Source organism: Hoplias malabaricus, chromosome 11, assembly GCF_029633855.1.
Source record: "Hoplias malabaricus isolate fHopMal1 chromosome 11, fHopMal1.hap1, whole genome shotgun sequence".
Lineage (NCBI taxonomy): Eukaryota > Metazoa > Chordata > Actinopteri > Characiformes > Erythrinidae > Hoplias > Hoplias malabaricus.
Window position 1 is genome coordinate 35,221,813 of NC_089810.1, and position 19,128 is coordinate 35,240,940.

The window sequence follows — 19,128 nt, forward strand, 5'->3', positions numbered from 1 at the left end:
TGTTGCTGTGTGTAGCGTGACGGTGTGTGTGGGTGTTGTGTGTAGTGTGATGGTGTGTGTGTTGGTGTTGTGTGTAGTGTGATGGGGTATGTGTGTGTGTGTGTGTTGGATGTGTTGATTTGTGATTGGGTGATGGACAGGCACTCTGTCAAGGGTGTGGTCCAGCTTTGTGCCCAATGATTCTGGGTAGATTCCAGACCCGGAACAGGATGAAGCCATTACAGATAATGAATGAATGAGTGAATGAATGAACACATACCCTGCATTTAATCCTCAGACTCAGAAATGTTTTGATGAAGTTTGGTGTTCTTTTGTTTTTGATCAGGTAAAAGATAAGAAGAAATCACCTCCATCAGACAGACCTCCCTCTGCCCCTTTGCTCAGCCATCACTCCATCTCTCCAGACCAGCAGGACTCTCCAGAACGAGTAGTGAGTAACAAAAAACACCACACCTGGTATTAGCTCATTCATATAGCACAGTGTTTCTTAAACATTTTAGACCTTGTCTGGAATCTTTATTAAGAGTGCAAAACCCCTAACAGCCAACCACATGTAAGCAACAACATGTAACTACCATGACAACAGTTAGTTAGTTAGTTAGTTATCGTTACACTTATATAGCGCCTTTCTAGATACCCAAGGACGCTTTACAATCTACACTGCTCAGAACGCTCAATTCACACACACACACTGGTCAACAGCCATGAAATACCTTAGCAATGACACCATAGGAAAAGTTCTTGTCAGAATTTGGGTTAAAAAGACAATATATGAAGTGTTCATGTATATATTTCATTTGGATTGGCCAACTTTGGTTTATTCTACTCTGACTGAGGTGTGTGTAAACTTTTTCCATCCCACATAAGCTGTTAGTTGGATTTACTAATAGATTATATGGCTGCTTGTAAACATTATTCCACCAACACTCAGACATGTCTTCACTATGTTCCAGGTTCAGAAGGAGAAACTCCATGCAGAACTTAAGCAGGTCCTGAGTCAGAAAAGAAGTCACCTGAAAGAATATCACTCAGAATTAACAGGGATGGAAGAGGAAAAGAAGACTGAATCTATGGTAATCACCTTTGTTACTACTATCTTCTCTTCAATTTCTTATTACAGACAATGATTTCTGCTGCTATGTGAATAGAAACCACCTAGCACAGACCAGCAGGCTTAGTCCCATGCCACAGTGCTGAAGTTTAATAAACTAATCTCATTGTGAATGAGGTTCTAATTCACAGCAATGGCATTCTGTGGAAAATGTAATACAGACCAAAAACAGATCTAGCCTGGAACCAGATCTGGTTTGTTTAACAGTGGACACGATCGCAGAAATTTTCAAAAATCACATTAATTTCTTTCACAGAAAAATCAAGTGTAGAAAAGGAACTCCTGTTATGGGCTCTGACCCAGCTACAGAATGATGTATGACTTCGTTGGTCTATGGATCAGAATTTGTACACACCCACAAACTCACAAATTCTTGCACCAATGCCTGTACAATCTCCATTAAACATGATCATCAGGTCTCTATCCTTTGTACCAAGTCTGGACTTGAGGGGTATATTGCCATCCACTGGCCTATAGAGCTAAGTAATTAAATGTCATCAAGTGTCAGAAATCTTAACAACATAGTTGTGTACATTTCTGTATTATACATAAAAACATATTTCTTAACAGTTTTAATGCTGAATGTCTGCAGGAAAAAAGTGTTGTATCAGAGTTAGTGGAGGTGTTGGTGGAGACAGAAGCTGGAGCAGGAGCCAGTGGATACAGTGTCATGGGCGGAGGAGAGAGAGGCATCTTTGTTAAAGAAGTTCTCAAAGATTCTCCAGCAGCAAAACAACTAAGCCTCCAGAAAGGTGAACAAAAGAGTATAATACCCTACAAAATATGATGTAGTCCCCTTTGGGGAGCTGCATGCTTTCTGTGAATTTCAAATGGATGTTGCTGAAACAAAACTATATCTTGATTAATTGGTGGTGAATTTTAAGGTGAAGAAAGTAGTTCTGGATTGTGGCTGTGTCCATGCATTATGAATGTTCCATTCATTATGAGGTTGCAAAGCAAGTGGGTGGGCTTATTAATGACAGAAATTAAGCGGGGTGGGGGGGTGTATAATGTTTTGTATCAATCACAGTATAGTGATTATTTATGAGTCTAAGTGTTAAACATCTACATGTTTACAGTATGTAAATGTACGCTGAGTATGAAAGCAAAGTAAAGGGCTTTGTATTTTGCTTGGAGTTTGGTGAAACTATGAGTTACTCTGTGAATCGTTGTGTGCTCTTGTAGGAGATCAGCTGCTTAGTGCCAGGGTGTATTTTGATAACGTGAAATATGAGGATGCTCTGAAGATCCTTCAATGTGCAGAACCTTACAAAGTGTCATTCTTCTTGAAGAGGACCATACCCCAAAGTGATGTCAGCATTCGTCCAGGTGCACCAAGTGTTGAGCTCCGTGGACCCAAGGCCAAGATCCAAAGGATGGTACAGTCTGTTATCCCACATTTTAAAATGAAAACTTCAGTGTGACTTGTAGAATTTTACCTGTTTTACAGGTAAATATTCTCACTACAAAAACCTGTTCTTTATGTTTTATTGCAGAGTGTCAAAAGCATTAAACCATTCAAAGTCAAAAAGAAAAGGGGAGGAAGATTTGGACTGAAAAGACTAAAAGAAAACAAGAAAGCACAAAGTGGAGCAGAATTGGACATTGAAGGCTCACCAGCTAGAATGGACTATAATCCTGTTGATGTGGAGTTTGCATTTCCAAAGTTTAAGCTGAGGAAACATGGGAAAGCCTCTGCGGTGGAAACAGGGCCACTGGAAAGTGTGACCATCAGTGGCAGGAAAAAGAGGAAGATTAGATTTCCCAGGACAAAGACAAAGTCACCTGTAGGAGCTGCAGAAGGTTTTGCAGTAGATATTTCAACACCAGAAGGAGTGGCTGAGATATCTGGAGCAAAGTATAAAGACAAAAGAATAGGCCCAAAGTTTGGAATGCATTTTCCCCTAAATAAAGCATCTAAAAGAGACTCCGCATTAGGTGAGGGGACTGAGGCTAAGTTTAAAACACCTTCTGTGGATTTTGATTTTACTCTGCCTAAAGCTGAAATGAATGTTAACACTAAGTTTGAGGAGCCTGAAATTAAAGTACCAAAGGGAAATGGTTCTGACAACAAGATGAGGATGCCGAAGGTCAAATTACCAAAGCTAAGAATCTCCCGTCACTCAGATGAAGTTGATGGTGAAGCTGTCACAAAAATGGAAGGAAAATTAAAGATGCCAGCAGTTGATATCGTTGCACCAAATGTGGATATAGACTTAAATATTCCAAAAAGCAAAACATCAGGCACAGAAATGCATGATTCAAACATAAAACAAATGAATATTTGCATGCCAGATGTTGACATATCTCTGCCGAAACTAAGCCTAGATCAAAAGCAAATGTCTGGAGATGTGACTGATGGATCCATGACTAAAGGGCCAAAATGTGGCCTCCCAAAAGTTGACATACATTTGCCCAGTGCTGAGATATCAGGTTTTGCACTTCCATCAAGTACAGGGGCAAAATTTGACATGCCAAAAGGAAAATTGAAGGGAGATGGTTCTCTTGAGGTGGATGTTGAAAAGGGAAGCAAGTTTCAAATGCCTCAAGTGGATATTTCACTTCCTAAAGTGATCTTGCCACAAGGTGACATCAGTGCTGAAGGACCTGAGGTAAAAGATGGGAGATTCTGTAAGCCAACTCTTGACTGTTCATTGCCTAAAGGAAAAGGGGCAGGACATGTTGACGTAGAAGACTTGTCTGGGGTAAAGGGGAAATTTAAGATGCCAGCAGTAAATCTCTCTCTCCCAACAGTAAAATTACCAGAGGGTGAAATCAGTGTCAAGAAACCTGAGATTGAAGACAGCAAATTCCTCTTGCCATCAGTTGATATTTCACTACCAAAGGGAAAACCTGAGGGCAACATTGAATTTGAAAAATTTGGAAAATTTGATGTGCCATCTATTGACATATCTTTACAAAAAGGAAAGACTAAGGGAGCAATTGAGATTGAAGGACATTCAGGGAAAGGAAGAAAATTTGAAATGCCAAATCTTGATATCTCCATGCCAAAAATAAAGTTACCTGAAGATGAAATCAAAGTGGAAGGACATGAGATCAAGGGTGGCAAATTCCACATGCCCTCTATTGATATCTCTATACCAAAACCAAAGGTAGAGGGGGATGTCAGTCTTGAACGAGAAACCATAAAGGAAGGCAAGTTTAAAATGCCCAACTTTGACATTTCTTTACCGGAAATGAATTCAGCAGGAGGTGACATAAGTTTGGAAGGACCTGATGTTAAAGGAAGTAAGTTCCATGTGCCAGACATAGATATCATTTTGCCTAAAGGAAAGGTAAAGGGAAGTGCTGATCTTGAAGGTGATGGTATAGGGGGGGAAATTAATATGCCCCACATTGACCTTTCTCTACCAAAAATGAAATCTTCAGAGATTGATATAAATGTTGACAAGCCTAAGGGTGGAAATATCAGTCTACCCACTTTAGAGCTTTCTCTTCCAAAAGGAAAAGCAGAGGGCAATGTAGATGTTGGTCTATCCCAAAAAGGAGGAAAGTTTGAAATGCCCAAGTTTGATGTATCTTTGCCCAAAGTCAAGGCTCCTGAGATTGATATTTCCATACCAAAAATGAAGTTACCTGAAGGTGAAATCATAGTGGAAGGTCCTGAGATCAAGGGTGGCAAGTTTCACATGCCCTCTATTGATATCTCTGTACCACAGCCTAAGGTAGAGGGAGATGTCAGCTATGAAGCAGGGCAAATCAATGTGGAAGGACCTGGTGTTAAATGTGGGAAGATCCATATGCCAGATATTGACATATCGTTGCCGAAAGGAAAAGTAAAAGATGTTGACCTTAAAGGTGATTCTGGTAAAAAAGGGAAGTTTCATGTGCCTCAAGTTGATATTTCACTGCCTAAAATTAAATCTACAAAGGCTGATATAAATATCCAAGGACACAAAAGTGGAAATATCAGTCTACCAACTGTAGAGATTTCTCTGCCTCAAGGAAAAGTGGAGGGTGATCTAGATGTTGGCCTTTCTGGAAAAGGAGGAAAGTTTGAACTGCCCAAATTTGATGTTTCTTTGCCCAAAGTCAAGGCTCCTGAGATTGATATTTCCATGCCAAAAATGAAGTTGCCTGAAGGTGAAATAAAAGTGGAAGGTCCTGAGATCAAGGGTGGCAAGTTCCACATGCCCTCTATTGACATGTCTGTACCAAAACCCAAGGTAGAGGGAGATGTCAGTATTGAAGCAGAAACCAAAAAGGAAGGCAAGTTTAAAATGCCAAAGTTTGACATTTCTTTACCCCAAATGAAATCAGCAGGAGGTGACATCAGTGTAAAAGGACCCAATGTTGAAGGAGGGAAGTTCCATGTGCCAGACATTGACATCAGTTTGCCTAAAGGAAAATTAAAGGGGAGTGCTGATCTTGAAGGTGGTATTGGTAAAGGGGGAAAGATTCATATGCCTCCCATTGACCTTTCACTACCAAAAATGAAATCTCCAGAGATTGATATAAATGTTGAAGGGCCTAAGGGTGGAAATATGAGTCTACCAACTGTAGAGCTTTCTCTTCCCAAAGGAAAAGTAGAGGGCGATCTTGATGCAAGACTTTGCGGTAAAGGAGGAAAGTTTGAAATGCCCAAGTTTGATGTATCTCTCCCCAAAGTCAAAGCTCCTGAGATTGATATTTCAATGCCAAAAATGAATTTACCAGAGGGCGGGGCTTCTGTTGAAGGTCCTGATGCCAAAGCTGGAAAATTTTGTTTACCATCCATTGACATATCTTTACCAAAAGGAAAAGCTGAAGGAGAATTTGGAATTGAAGGACATTCAGGGAAAGGAGGAAAGATTGAAATGCCAAAACTTGATATCTCAATACCAAGAATTAAATTACCTCAAGGTGAAATCAACGTAGAAGGTCCTGAAATCAAGGGTGGCAAGTTCCACATGCCCTCTATTGATATATCTTTACCAAAACCTAAGGTAGAGGGAGATGTTTGTCTTGAAGGAAGACAAATTAATGTGGAAGGACCCGATATCAAAGGTGGCAAGTTCCGTGTGCCAGACGTTGACATCTCTTTCCCAAAAGGACAAATAAAGGGTGATGTTGACCTTAAAGCTGACACTGGTAAAGCAGGGAAATTTCATATGCCGCAGGTTGATTTTTCCCTTCCTAGAATTAAATCTCTGAAGGCCGATATTAATTTTGAAGGTCTCAAAAGTGGAAAAGTTGAGATGCCAACTGTAGATATTTCTCTGCCTCAATTAAAAGTGGAGGGTGATCTAGATGCTGGCCTTTCTGGGAAAGGAAGAAAGTTTGAACTGCCCAAGTTTGACGTTTCTTTGCCCAAAGTCAAGGCTCCTGAGATTGATATTTCCATGCCAAAAATGAAGTTACCCGAGGGTGAGGTTTCTGTTGAAGGTCTTGATGGCAAAACTGGAAAGTTTACTTTACCATCTGTTGATATATCTTTACCAAAAGGAAAAGCTGAAGGAGATATTGGACTTGAAGGACCCGATATTAAAGGTGGGAAGTTCCATGTGCCAGGTTTTGACATCTCTTTGCCAAAAGGAAAAGTAAAGGGAGATATAGACCTTAAAGCTGACACTGGTAAAGCAGGAAAGTTTCACATGCCCCAGGTTGATTTTTCCCTTCCTAGAATAAAATCTCCAAAAGCAGATATAAATTTTGAAGGCTTCAAAGGTGGAAAAGTTGAGATGCCAACTGTAGAGATTTCTCTGCCTCAAGGAAAAGTGGAGGGTGATTTGGATGCTGGCCTCTCTGGGAAAGGAGGAAAGTTTGAACTGCCCAAATTTGACGTTTCTTTGCCCAAAGTCAAGGCTCCTGAGATTGATGTTTCCATGCCAAAAATGAAGTTACCCAAGAGTGAGGTTTCTGTTGAAGGTCTCGATAGCAAAACTGGAAAATTTACTTTACCATCTGTTGATATATCTTTACCAAAAGGAAAAGCTGAAGGAGAAATTGGACTTGAAGGACCCGATATTAAAGGTGGGAAGTTCCATGTGCCAGATGTTGACATCTCTTTGCCAAAAGGAGGAACGTTTGAACTGCCCAAGTTTGATGTTTCTTTGCCCAAAGTCAAGGCTCCTGAGATTGATATTTCCATGCCAAAAATGAAGTTGCCTGAAGGCGAAATAAAAGTGAAAGGTCCTGAGATCAAGGGTGGCAAGTTCCACATGCCGTCTATTGATATCTCTGTACCAAAACCTAAAGTAGAGGGAGATGTCAGTCTTGAAGGAGGACGAATCAATGTGGAAGGACCCGATATCAAAGGTGGCAAGTTCCATGTGCCAGACGTTGACATCTCTTTCCTAAAAGGACAAAACAAGGGTGATGTTAACCTTAAAGCTGACACTGGTAAAGCAGGGAAATTTCATATTCCCCAGGTTGATCTTTCACTTCCTAGAATTAAATCTCCAAAAGCAGATATAAATTTTGAAGGTCTCAAAGGTGGAAAAGTTGAGATGCCATGTGTAGACATTTCTTTGCCTCAAGGAAAAGTGGAGGGTGATCTAGATGCTGGCCTTTCTGGGAAAGGAGGAAAGTTTGAACTGCCCAAGTTTGATGTTTCTTTGCCCAAAGTCAAGGCTCCTGAGATTGATATTTCCATGCCAAAAATGAAGTTACCCGAGGGTGAGGTTTCTGTTGAAGGTCTCTATGGCAAAACTGGAAAATTTACTTTACCATCTGTTGATATATCTTTACCAAAAGGAACAGCTGAAGGAGATATTGGACTTGAAGGACCCGATATTAAAGATGGGAAGTTCCATGTGCCAGGTGTTGACATCTCTTTGCCAAAAGGAAAAGTAAAGGGGGATATAGACCTTAAAGCTGACACTGGTAAAGCAGGAAAGTTTCATATGCCCCAGGTTGATTTTTCCCTTCCTAGAATAAAATCTCCAAAAGCAGATATAAATTTTGATGGCTTCAAAGGTGGAAAAGTTGAGATGCCAGCTGTAGAGATTTCTCTGCCTCAAGGAAAAGTGGAGGGTGATTTGGATGCTGGCCTTTCTGGGAAAGGAGGAAAGTTTGAACTGCCCAAATTTGACGTTTCTTTGCCCAAAGTCAAGGCTCCTGAGATTGATATTTCAATGCCAAAAATGAAGTTACCCGAGGGTGAGATTTCTGTTGAAGGTCTTGATGGCAAAACTGGAAAATTTATTTTACCATCTGTTGATATATCTTTACCAAAAGGAAAAGTTGAAGGAGATATTGGACTTGAAGGACCCGATATTAAAGGTGGGAAGTTCCATGTGCCAGGTGTTGACATCTCTTTGCCAAAAGGAAAAGTAAAGGGGGATATAGACCTTAAAGCTGACACTGGTAAAGCAGGAAAGTTTCATATGCCCCAGGTTGATCTTTCCCTTCCTAGAATAAAATCTCCAAAAGCAGATATAAATTTTGAAGGCTTCAAAGGTGGAAAAGTTGAGATGCCAACTGTAGAGATTTCTCTGCCTCAAGGAAAAGTGGAGGGTGATTTGGATGCTGGCCTTTCTGGGAAAGGAGGAAAGTTTGAACTGCCCAAATTTGACGTTTCTTTGCCCAAAGTCAAGGCTCCTGAGATTGATATTTCAATGCCAAAAATGAAGTTACCCGAGGGTGAGGTTTCTGTTGAAGGTCTCGATGGCAAAACTGGAAAATTTACTTTACCATCTGTTGATATATCTTTACCAAAAGGAAAAGTTGAAGGAGAAATTGGACTTGAAGGACCCGATATTAAAGGTGGGATATTCCATGTGCCAGGTGTTGACATCTCTTTGCCAAAAGGAAAAGTAAAGGGGGATATAGACCTTAAAGCTGACACTGGTAAAGCAGGAAAGTTTCATATGCCCCAGGTTGATCTTTCCCTTCCTAGAATAAAATCTCCAAAAGCAGATATAAATTTTGAAGGCTTCAAAGGTGGAAAAGTTGAGATGCCAACTGTAGAGATTTCTCTGCCTCAAGGAAAAGTGGAGGGTGATTTGGATGCTGACCTTTCTGGGAAAGGAGGAAAGTTTGAACTGCCCAAATTTGACGTTTCTTTGCCCAAAATCAAGGCTCCTGAGATTGATATTTCCATGGCAAAAATGAAGTTACCCGAGGGTGAGATTTCTGTTGAAGGTCTCGATGGCAAAACTGGAAAATTTACTTTACCATCTGTTGATATATCTTTACCAAAAGGAAAAGCTGAAGGAGATATTGGACTTGAAGGACCCGATATTAAAGGTGGGAAGTTCCATGTGCCAGGTGTTGACATCTCTTTGCCAAAAGGAAAAGTAAAGGGGGATATAGACCTTAAAGCTGACACTGGTAAAGCAGGAAAGTTTCATATGCCCCAGGTTGATCTTTCCCTTCCTAGAATAAAATCTCCAAAAGCAGATATAAATTTTGAAGGCTTCAAAGGTGGAAAAGTTGAGATGCCAACTGTAGAGATTTCTCTGCCTCAAGGAAAAGTGGAGGGTGATTTGGATGCTGGCCTTTCTGAGAAAGGAGGAAAGTTTGAACTGCCCAAATTTGACGTTTCTATGCCCAAAGTCAAGGCTCCTGAGATTGATATTTCCATGCCAAAAATGAAGTTACCCGAGGGTGAGGTTTCTGTTGAAGGTCTCGATGGCAAAACTGGAAAATTTACTTTACCATCTGTTGATATATCTTTACCAAAAGGAACAGCTGAAGGAGATATTGGACTTGAAGGACCCGATATTAAAGGTGGGAAGTTCCATGTGCCAGGTGTTGACATCTCTTTGCCAAAAGGAAAAGTAAAGGGGGATATAGACCTTAAAGCTGACACTGGTAAAGCAGGAAAGTTTCATATGCCCCAGGTTGATTTTTCCCTTCCTAGAATAAAATCTCCAAAAGCAGATATAAATTTTGAAGGCTTCAAAGGTGGAAAAGTTGAGATGCCAACTGTAGAGATTTCTCTGCCTCAAGGAAAAGTGGAGGGTGATTTGGATGCTGGCCTTTCTGGGAAAGGAGGAAAGTTTGAACTGCCCAAATTTGACGTTTCTATGCCCAAAGTCAAGGCTCCTGAGATTGATATTTCCATGCCAAAAATGAAGTTACCCGAGGGTGAGGTTTCTGTTGAAGGTCTCGATGGCAAAACTGGAAAATTTACTTTACCATCTGTTGATATATCTTTACCAAAAGGAACAGCTGAAGGAGATATTGGACTTGAGGGACCTGATATTAAAGGTGGGAAGTTCCATGTGCCAGGTGTTGACATCTCTTTGCCAAAAGGAAAAGTAAAGGGGGATATAGACCTTAAAGCTGACACTGGTAAAGCAGGAAAGTTTCATATGCCCCAGGTTGATTTTTCCCTTCCTAGAATAAAATCTCCAAAAGCAGATATAAATTTTGAAGGCTTCAAAGGTGGAAAAGTTGAGATGCCAACTGTAGAGATTTCTCTGCCTCAAGGAAAAGTGGAGGGTGATTTGGATGCTGGCCTTTCTGGGAAAGGAGGAAAGTTTGAACTGCCCAAATTTGACGTTTCTTTGCCCAAAATCAAGGCTCCTGAGATTGATATTTCAATGCCAAAAATGAAGTTACCCGAGGGTGAGATTTCTGTTGAAGGTCTTGATGGCAAAACTGGAAAATTTATTTTACCATCTGTTGATATATCTTTACCAAAAGGAAAAGTTGAAGGAGATATTGGACTTGAAGGACCCGATATTAAAGGTGGGAAGTTCCATGTGCCAGGTGTTGACATCTCTTTGCCAAAAGGAAAAGTAAAGGGGGATATAGACCTTAAAGCTGACACTGGTAAAGCAGGAAAGTTTCATATGCCCCAGGTTGATCTTTCCCTTCCTAGAATAAAATCTCCAAAAGCAGATATAAATTTTGAAGGCTTCAAAGGTGGAAAAGTTGAGATGCCAACTGTAGAGATTTCTCTGCCTCAAGGAAAAGTGGAGGGTGATTTGGATGCTGGCCTTTCTGGGAAAGGAGGAAAGTTTGAACTGCCCAAATTTGACGTTGCTTTGCCCAAAGTCAAGGCTCCTGAGATTGATATTTCAATGCCAAAAATGAAGTTACCCGAGGGTGAGGTTTCTGTTGAAGGTCTCGATGGCAAAACTGGAAAATTTACTTTACCATCTGTTGATATATCTTTACCAAAAGGAAAAGCTGAAGGAGATATTGGACTTGAAGGACCCGATATTAAAGGTGGGAAGTTCCATGTGCCAGGTGTTGACATCTCTTTGCCAAAAGGGGGAAAGTTTGAACTGCCCAAATTTGATGTTTCTTTGCCCAAAGTCAAGGCTCCTGAGATTGATATTTCCATGCCAAAAACGAAGTTACCTGAAGGTGAAATAAAAGTGGAAGGTCCTGAGATCAAGGGTGGCAAGTTCCACATGCCCTCTATTGACATGTCTGTACCAAAACCCAAGGTAGAGGGAGATGTCAGTATTGAAGCAGAAACCAAAAAGGAAGGCAAGTTTAAAATGCCAAAGTTTGACATATCTTTACCCCAAATGAAATCAGCAGGAGGTGACATCAGTGTAGAAGGACCCGATGTTAAAGGAGGGAAGTTCCATGTGCCAGACATTGACATCAGTTTGCCTAAAGGAAAATTAAAGGGGAGTGCTGATCTTGAAGGTGGTACTGGTAAAGGGGGAAAGATTCATATGCCTCACATTGACCTTTCACTACCAAAAATGAAATCTCCAGAGATTGATATACCAACTGTAGAGCTTTCTCTTCCCAAAGGAAAAGTAGAGGGCGATCTTGATGCAGGACTTTGCGGTAAAGGAGGAAAGTTTGAAATGCCCAAGTTTGATGTATCTCTCCCCAAGGTCAAAGCTCCTGAGATTGATATTTCAATGCCAAAAATGAATTTACCAGAGGGCGGGGCTTCTGTTGAAGGTCCTGATGCCAAAGCTGGAAAATTTTGTTTACCATCCATTGACATATCTTTACCAAAAGGAAAAGCTGGAGGAGAAATTGGAATTGAAGGACATTCGGGGAAAGGAGGAAAGATTGAAATGCCAAAACTTGATATCTCAATACCAAGAATTAAATTACCTCAAGGTGAAATCAACGTAGAAGGTCCTGAGATCAAGGGTGGCAAGTTCCACATGCCCTCTATTGATATCTCTGTACCACAGCCTAAGGTAGAGGGAAATGTCAGTTATGAAGGAAAGCAAATCAATTTGGAAGGACCTGATGTCAAAGGTGGAAAGTTCCATATGCCAAATGTGAAGCTTCCCACTGTAGACATATCAGCTCCAAGAGTTGACCTTGACTTTGGTCTCCCAAAAGCAAAAGATGGTGATAGAGAAGATATTCAGCTTCTTAAAGCTGAAGGCAGTAGACCGTCATCTGGTGCAAGTTTTGAAATACCCAATGTGACTTTGAAAATACCAAAAATCTCACTCCCTAAATTTGGTGGAAAATCAGGAGAACTAGAAGGTCCTGGTTTGTCTGCTACTCTGGATATGGACAGAACATCTCCATCTGTGGAGTTAGACACTGATGGAAAAATTAAAAGCAAAGTAAAGAAGCCAAAAATCAAAATGCCATCTTTTGGCATATCTAAAAAAGATGTAGATGTAAGTGGACCAGAATTTGAAATTAAAAAGGGTGAAGGAGACTTTGCAAAACCAGAAATTAACATAGAAAGCCCTGAGGACAAAGTTAAGTACAAACTAAAGCTGCCAAAATTTAAGATGCCTAAAGTAAAACTCCAAGAAGGAGATGTGGATGCTTCACTTGATGTGGAAGGAGAGAGGAAAGGTGATTTTAAAGCTCCATCGTTGGACATGAAAGGAAAAGTCAAAATGCCATCAGTTGAGATATCTTTACCAGCTGCAAATATACCAGAACGTGAGGCATTGTTACCAAAAACTGAAGTAGATGTTTCTGAGGCAGATATCAAGGGTTATGAGGGCGGCTTAAAAATTCCAAAGGTGCCCACTATTGATATAAAGATGCCAAAAGTTGAACTAGATGTTGCTTTACCAAAGGTAAAACATGATGCCTCAACTGAGTCCAGTTCTTCAAATATTAACATTGAAATGGATAAACTAAAGATGCCACATATAAAAATCCCCAAGGTGGACATATCACTACCCCAAGGCAGAACTAAAGGCATTGATACACCAGTACTGGAAGCAGAAGGCAAAGGGGGCAAATTTAAGATGACAAAAATGACCTTGCCAACAGTGGATATATCACTGCCTCATCATAAAACAGAAGATGTAGATGCATCAGGAGATGTGGAATCTAAAGGAAAAGATGGGAAATTCAAGATGCCTGATGTTAGCATTCCCAAAGTTAATATTTCACTACCCCATGGTAAAGTAGGCATTGAAACTCCAGATGTGGAAACTGAAGGAAAATTAAAGATGCCTGACGTTAAAATACCACAGTTAGATATTTCTTTACCACAGGGAAAATCAGCAGACACCAACAAATATGAAGCTGAAGGCAAAGGTGGAAAGTTCAGAATGCCCAAAATCTCAGTACCAGCCGTAGACATTTCATTACCCCATGGTCGAACAGGACACTTCAGTCCTCCAGAACTAGATGCTGGCGGAAAGACACAAGCATTCAAGGTGCCAAAGGTTGACCTATATATTCCTAAAGATACATTCGTTGACACCAAAGAACTTGAAGTTGAGGAAGGTAAATTCAGGATGCCAGAAGTGGATATTTCATTACCCAAAACAATAAAAGGAGAAACAGAAACTCCTGAAGTGGAATTTGAGGGGAGATCAGGCAAATTCAAGCTACCTGATGTTAAAATGCCCAAAATAGATATTTCGCTGCCTAAGGGTAAAGAAGATATTAATACTCCACATTTGGAAACTGAAGGAAAATGTAACATTTTATTACCAACTGTACCAGTATCACTGCCGAAAGGGAAAAAAGGAGAAACTGGTCCAGAATTAGAGGCTGATGGTGGTACAAAATTAAGGATGCCAGAAATTAAAATGCCTCAGATAGATGTATCATTACCAAAAGGAAAAACAGCAGAAATTGATACCCCAGAACTGGAGCTTGTAGGGAAAGATGGAAAATTTAAGATGCCAAATATTACTGTTCCAGCAGTAGAAATATTACCACCCAAAGGTAAATCTGGAACACTTGCTTCAGAAATGGAAATTGATGTTAAAGATGGAAAATTCAAGTTGCCTGTCAAAAATTCAAAAATGCCAAACTTAGATATTTCAGGGCCACATGGTAAAGCAGAAGGTGTTGGGAAACCAAATGTGACAATACAAGGACAAGGGGAGGCTTTCAAAATGCCTCAGATCAAAATTCCAACAGTAGATATATCACTACCCAAAGGAAAATTGGGTGAAATCAATGCTCCAGAACAGGAAACTGAAGGAGGTGATAGTCATTTTAAAATTCCAAAAGTAGATATATCTATGCCTCAAGGAAGGTTTGGAGATATCAAAGCACCAGAGATAGGTATGGAAGGCAAGGCAGGATTCAAGCATTTTCCATTTTCAATCAAAATTCCTAATATAGACATAACATTACCACCAGGAAGAGGAGATGACCTCTCCCTGGACACTGAAGGGCAACACAGGGAAATCAAAATGCCAAAAATTAAGGTGCCAACAGTAGACATTTCATTGCCAAGTGCATCACTTTCTTCCAGTGATATCAGCCCAGGCCAAGCCAAAGATAAAGATACTCCTAAAATGAAAATGCCAGCAATAGATATAGAGGGCCTTAAAGATCAATTGGAATTCGACTTTGGTTTATCTAAAGAGGGAGAAAAAGATAGAAAGAAGATTGAGATGCCAGATGTTGACCTCAGCCTATCTCAAACTAAGGGGAAAGTAAAGGGGCCAAAAGTGAAGGGCACAAAGTTCAACATTGGAATGCCAAAAGTTAAGTCTTCTAGACTGGAGACAGATTTAAGTAAGTCAGGAAAAGTGGAAGGAGAGATTGGTCAAGTCATGATTAAAAAGACTAAAGAAGAGGATGATACTGATGTGGAAGGTAGTCATGGGTTTTCATTGCCTAGCATCGATGTGAAAGCACCAAAGCTTCCAGATTTAGATTTTGATATTTGGGCGACCCCAGATGATACTGGTGATGATAAAGAGAACACAAAGGCAAGTACCACAGTCAAAATACCCAAGTTTGGTGTGGCTCTGCCTTCTATAAGCTCTCCTGAAACCAGACTCAACATGAAATCACCAAAGTCCAAGGGCTATTCTGCCATCTCAGGTCCTGAAATTGAGTATGAGAGTCCTCCAATGCCAAAAGTAAAGAAAGCAGTGTTTGTTTTGGTCAATCCTCAAGCTGAAGCCTCAGCAGTGACTGGTGAAGTGAATACAGAATTTGGAGATGCAAATGCCAGTGGGTCAAAACTAAAATTAAAGCCAAGTTTTGGGAAGTCACATTTGAAGGGTAAGGGGACAGCTGTCACTGGAGATGAGGAGGATGTGGAAACAGAAGGAAAGTCAAAGACAAGCAAATTCAAGTTGCCTAAAGTTGAATTTTCCTCAATAAAAACAGGAGCATATGATGGAGATGGTGATTCCAGTGTGAATGGTGACAAAGAAGACAAAGCTGTGTTTGGAAAGCTGAAGTTACCCAAAGTTGAGTTTTCCTCACCATATTCAAATGAGTTTGTGGAAGAGAAAGAACTGGAAATGGGTGCAAAACTAGGTAAAAAGGAGACTTCAGGAGATGTCACTCATAAAAATGATGGCAAGGGAGCCAAGAGTAAATCAGGGAAGATATCATTTCCAGGTTTCAGGAAGAAGACAAAAACCAAAGAGGAAAGTGAGAGCATCACTGTAGTATCCTCAAAAGCCAGGACAGAAATGCTGGAAGAGCGAGAGGACTCAGAGTCCCCGGTCCCAAGAATTTCACTTGGCTTCCTCTCAGCGAAGACCTCTGATTCTGAGGGATATGGAGGAACCAGTAGGCAGGAAGGAGAAGAAACAGAGGAGACAACATGGTTTAAAATTCCCAGAGTTACTCTTAGCCCTCAGTCCACTAGCAGTGTGCAGATCACTCCAGAGGGATCTCCAAGGGGTAGCAGGTCTTCTGGTGGAGAGGCATCTGGAGGTTTCTATTTGAGAATGCCAAAGGTAGATTTCTCTGCCCAGGAAAGCACCTCAGAACGCACAGTCACCACCACCCAAGAAGGGACTCTCACAGTTGTCACTAAAACTTCAAAATATACAGTAACTGAATCAAAAAGTAGCAGCTCAACCACACACTGGGGTGATTGAGTTAAGGCAGATGGGTACACTGCAAAAAATTATGCCTCAATAAGTGAAAACATATTAAATATGGCCAGTATATTCATATAATATTTAAATATAATCATTAAGAGATTGTTGTGTCTATAATAAGATAATTTAAGACGGTTTTTTTTCAATGCTTTAAAAAATATTTTATACAGAAAGTGTTTTATTCCATTAGAAGATAATTTTACTTGTTTTAAGAAATATTATTGATTATTTATGATTTTACTTTATACAAACACGTCAAGTTATCAGCCAGTGGACTAAGACACTTCCTTTGGGAAAAAATCTATCAGAATGAGTACAAATAACTTGTTTGAATAATGTTATATCTACTAGCAATCTCATAATGACAATATCAGATAAGCTGACTAGACTTGAGATGTTTTCATTTATTATATTTGTTTGCAGTGTAGTATGTCTTTATATGTGACTGTTTGTGCTGTTGTTTTCATTTTGTTTCAATCTATTTATTTTTATGCTGAATGAATCATAAAGTCTATTTATCGTAGGAGAGTTTTATTTTCATATACTTTACCAGTTACCACTTAAACAGAACTGTTACACATGTAAAGGGTTTTTTAAAGGGTAATTCTTCACACTTTCACACAGAAAAGCTGCTGTAGATACAAATATAAAAACATAAATTAAACACACTATGTAGGTGAGGTTTGAAGAATTCTCACTATTTCTGAAGCGTTATACTGAGCTTGAAATATTTTTTCAAATAAACCTTAAGATAGTTTGAGCACATTTGCGTTTTTCAGGCTCTTATCTTGAAGTTTTTGAATGGAATGGATGTTTCTATATCTTTTTTGTATTGAAGCTAAAGTTTATAGTTTTCTTATAAAAATAGAAATACTGTTTTTTCATATAAACTGTATATATAAACTGACAAATGAATTTGTAGTGCGAAGAATGTGTTTGAAATTAATTCAATTATTAAAAGACGTTTTTTTTTAAGGGTTGAATACATTAAACTGTGATAATGTACAATGACATTTCTGAGAATTTCTGTGTTGAAGGGAAAGTTTTGAGATGTGAGTTTGAGCATTTCTGGCATATTTGTCATTAACTGCCATTTTGATGATGATATTTAATGAAATTAGTTTAAAATGAGCAGCTAGTAATATTACTGTATTTTTGTTTTGATTTTTTAAGGGTTTGTACTGATGAGCATGTCTGTTATTTTTTCTTCTTTTTGAAGCACAATGTCTCAGCCAGTTGAAATAAAAAGAAATAAATATATTAAGAATTGATAGTTATAGTAGTCATTCATTCTGTGATTATCCTATCCTTTTTGCAGTAAGTTCTGATAAATACAGTATGTGAATATGTTGGTTTAATCTTCTCTAAACCTCAATTCAGTATTATTTGAGGTTATCATCTGATACCTGATTTGACTGGTTAATCAAATTTTATAAAGTGTGCTTTTGATTTAACAAATCCATCAAGCAGGACACTTGGAAACAAACTTGATATTCACATTAGCTCACAACATATGTACTAATATTTTATGCATTTTTTTGTATTTATTTTAACTAAAGCTATTATTGTAAAAACAAAAAAAAATTAATTTTATACCAACACCACACTCATTGAAAAAAAAAATATTTTAAATAATAATATTGACCTTAAATACCCAAGACTTTTACACAGTAGCGTATATCTCATATTACTCAATTTATTGTGAATACTTTAAGGTTTTTCTATATATTATTTTTTTTATATATAAATTTGTCTTATATCACTGACAGATACATTTGCACATGTAAAGGCAAATGCACAAAATACTTTATAAATACTGTATGGGGTAGGGGATGATTTTGATTACAAAGTACAAAGTATATTGCAGTGCAAAAACAAAAAATGCTGTCAGTCAAGCATAGTTTGACTGTTCTGACTGTTTAGTAGCATGCAATGTATTCACTGTAAAACGATTAACAGCTCAGTTTCTAAAGGAAACTAGAAACACAGATAGAGAAACATTATTTTAATATTCACAGTTAATATGTTTTACAAGATATCTTTTGATTGGAGTCATGTTGAAAAACAAATCACATGTTTACAGGCCCTTTTAAGTTCAATAAATCTTCTGGGAAATCTTATAAATGGGTGTTTTCATGTTTAATATCCCACTGAAGTTTTGCAGTGGAGTCGTGCCAATATAAGGAAATCCAGAAGGTCTAATGTTGATTATGACAGAAATGAATGCGGTGTCTACTACTGTGCCTTGTGTTAAACAACATGCCTCAGAACCAAATGTTATTTGTTTATTGTCCCCTGATTGTCACTGCTCTGAAACAACCTTGTTTTAGTTATGAGAATGTGATTATGAATGGACCAATAGAAATGCTCCAAATTTACTTGCAATATAATTTTTTTACATTGACCTTTTCCTTCTACTCTAAAGTTACTATATTTAGAGATACATGTTTTAACTGGACAGCAATGATATACAAAATAATACCACACAATTTAGCACAGTATGAAACAGGGCTGTTTCATGATGATGACATGCTATATGTTAAATTTACTTGAACAATGTTCCTGGTTTGGGAACCTGTCAATCTCTGATGTTATGCACTAACACATGACTTCATCATCATCATTGTCATCACAGCAGAAATGTGTCATCACTTTAGTGGAGGAAAATATAACTGTACATTATTGCTAATTATGCTAACCAAATTTTTCTTGACTACAGCCAGCTTACCTTTGTTGTTAGAACTGTGTTACATCAGTACTGTATATTGGTCAAAATGTAAGGAAATCCTGCCCCAGCTGTGGGCTTTCTGAACTGTTCACAGGTAAACACACGTACACAGTAAACAAGACTGT

General features: G+C 38.9%; 1 protein-coding gene across 1 annotated transcript; it reads left to right on the plus strand.

The window, feature by feature from the left end:
- The first annotated feature begins 331 nt into the window (after positions 1 to 331).
- On the plus strand, positions 332 to 17,504 carry prx (periaxin). Its single transcript, XM_066684414.1, has 15 exons — positions 332 to 430; positions 954 to 1,073; positions 1,704 to 1,863; positions 2,297 to 2,490; positions 2,608 to 3,908; positions 3,987 to 4,797; positions 4,867 to 6,478; positions 6,587 to 6,930; positions 6,967 to 7,098; positions 7,180 to 9,261; positions 9,310 to 10,120; positions 10,247 to 12,561; positions 12,736 to 13,422; positions 14,323 to 14,368; positions 14,699 to 17,504. Exons 2-15 carry the CDS (start codon positions 1,044 to 1,046, stop codon positions 16,270 to 16,272), a joined length of 12,099 nt encoding a protein of 4,032 aa, XP_066540511.1. The 5' UTR covers positions 332 to 430; positions 954 to 1,043; the 3' UTR covers positions 16,273 to 17,504.
- Positions 17,505 to 19,128: the final 1,624 nt, after the last annotated feature.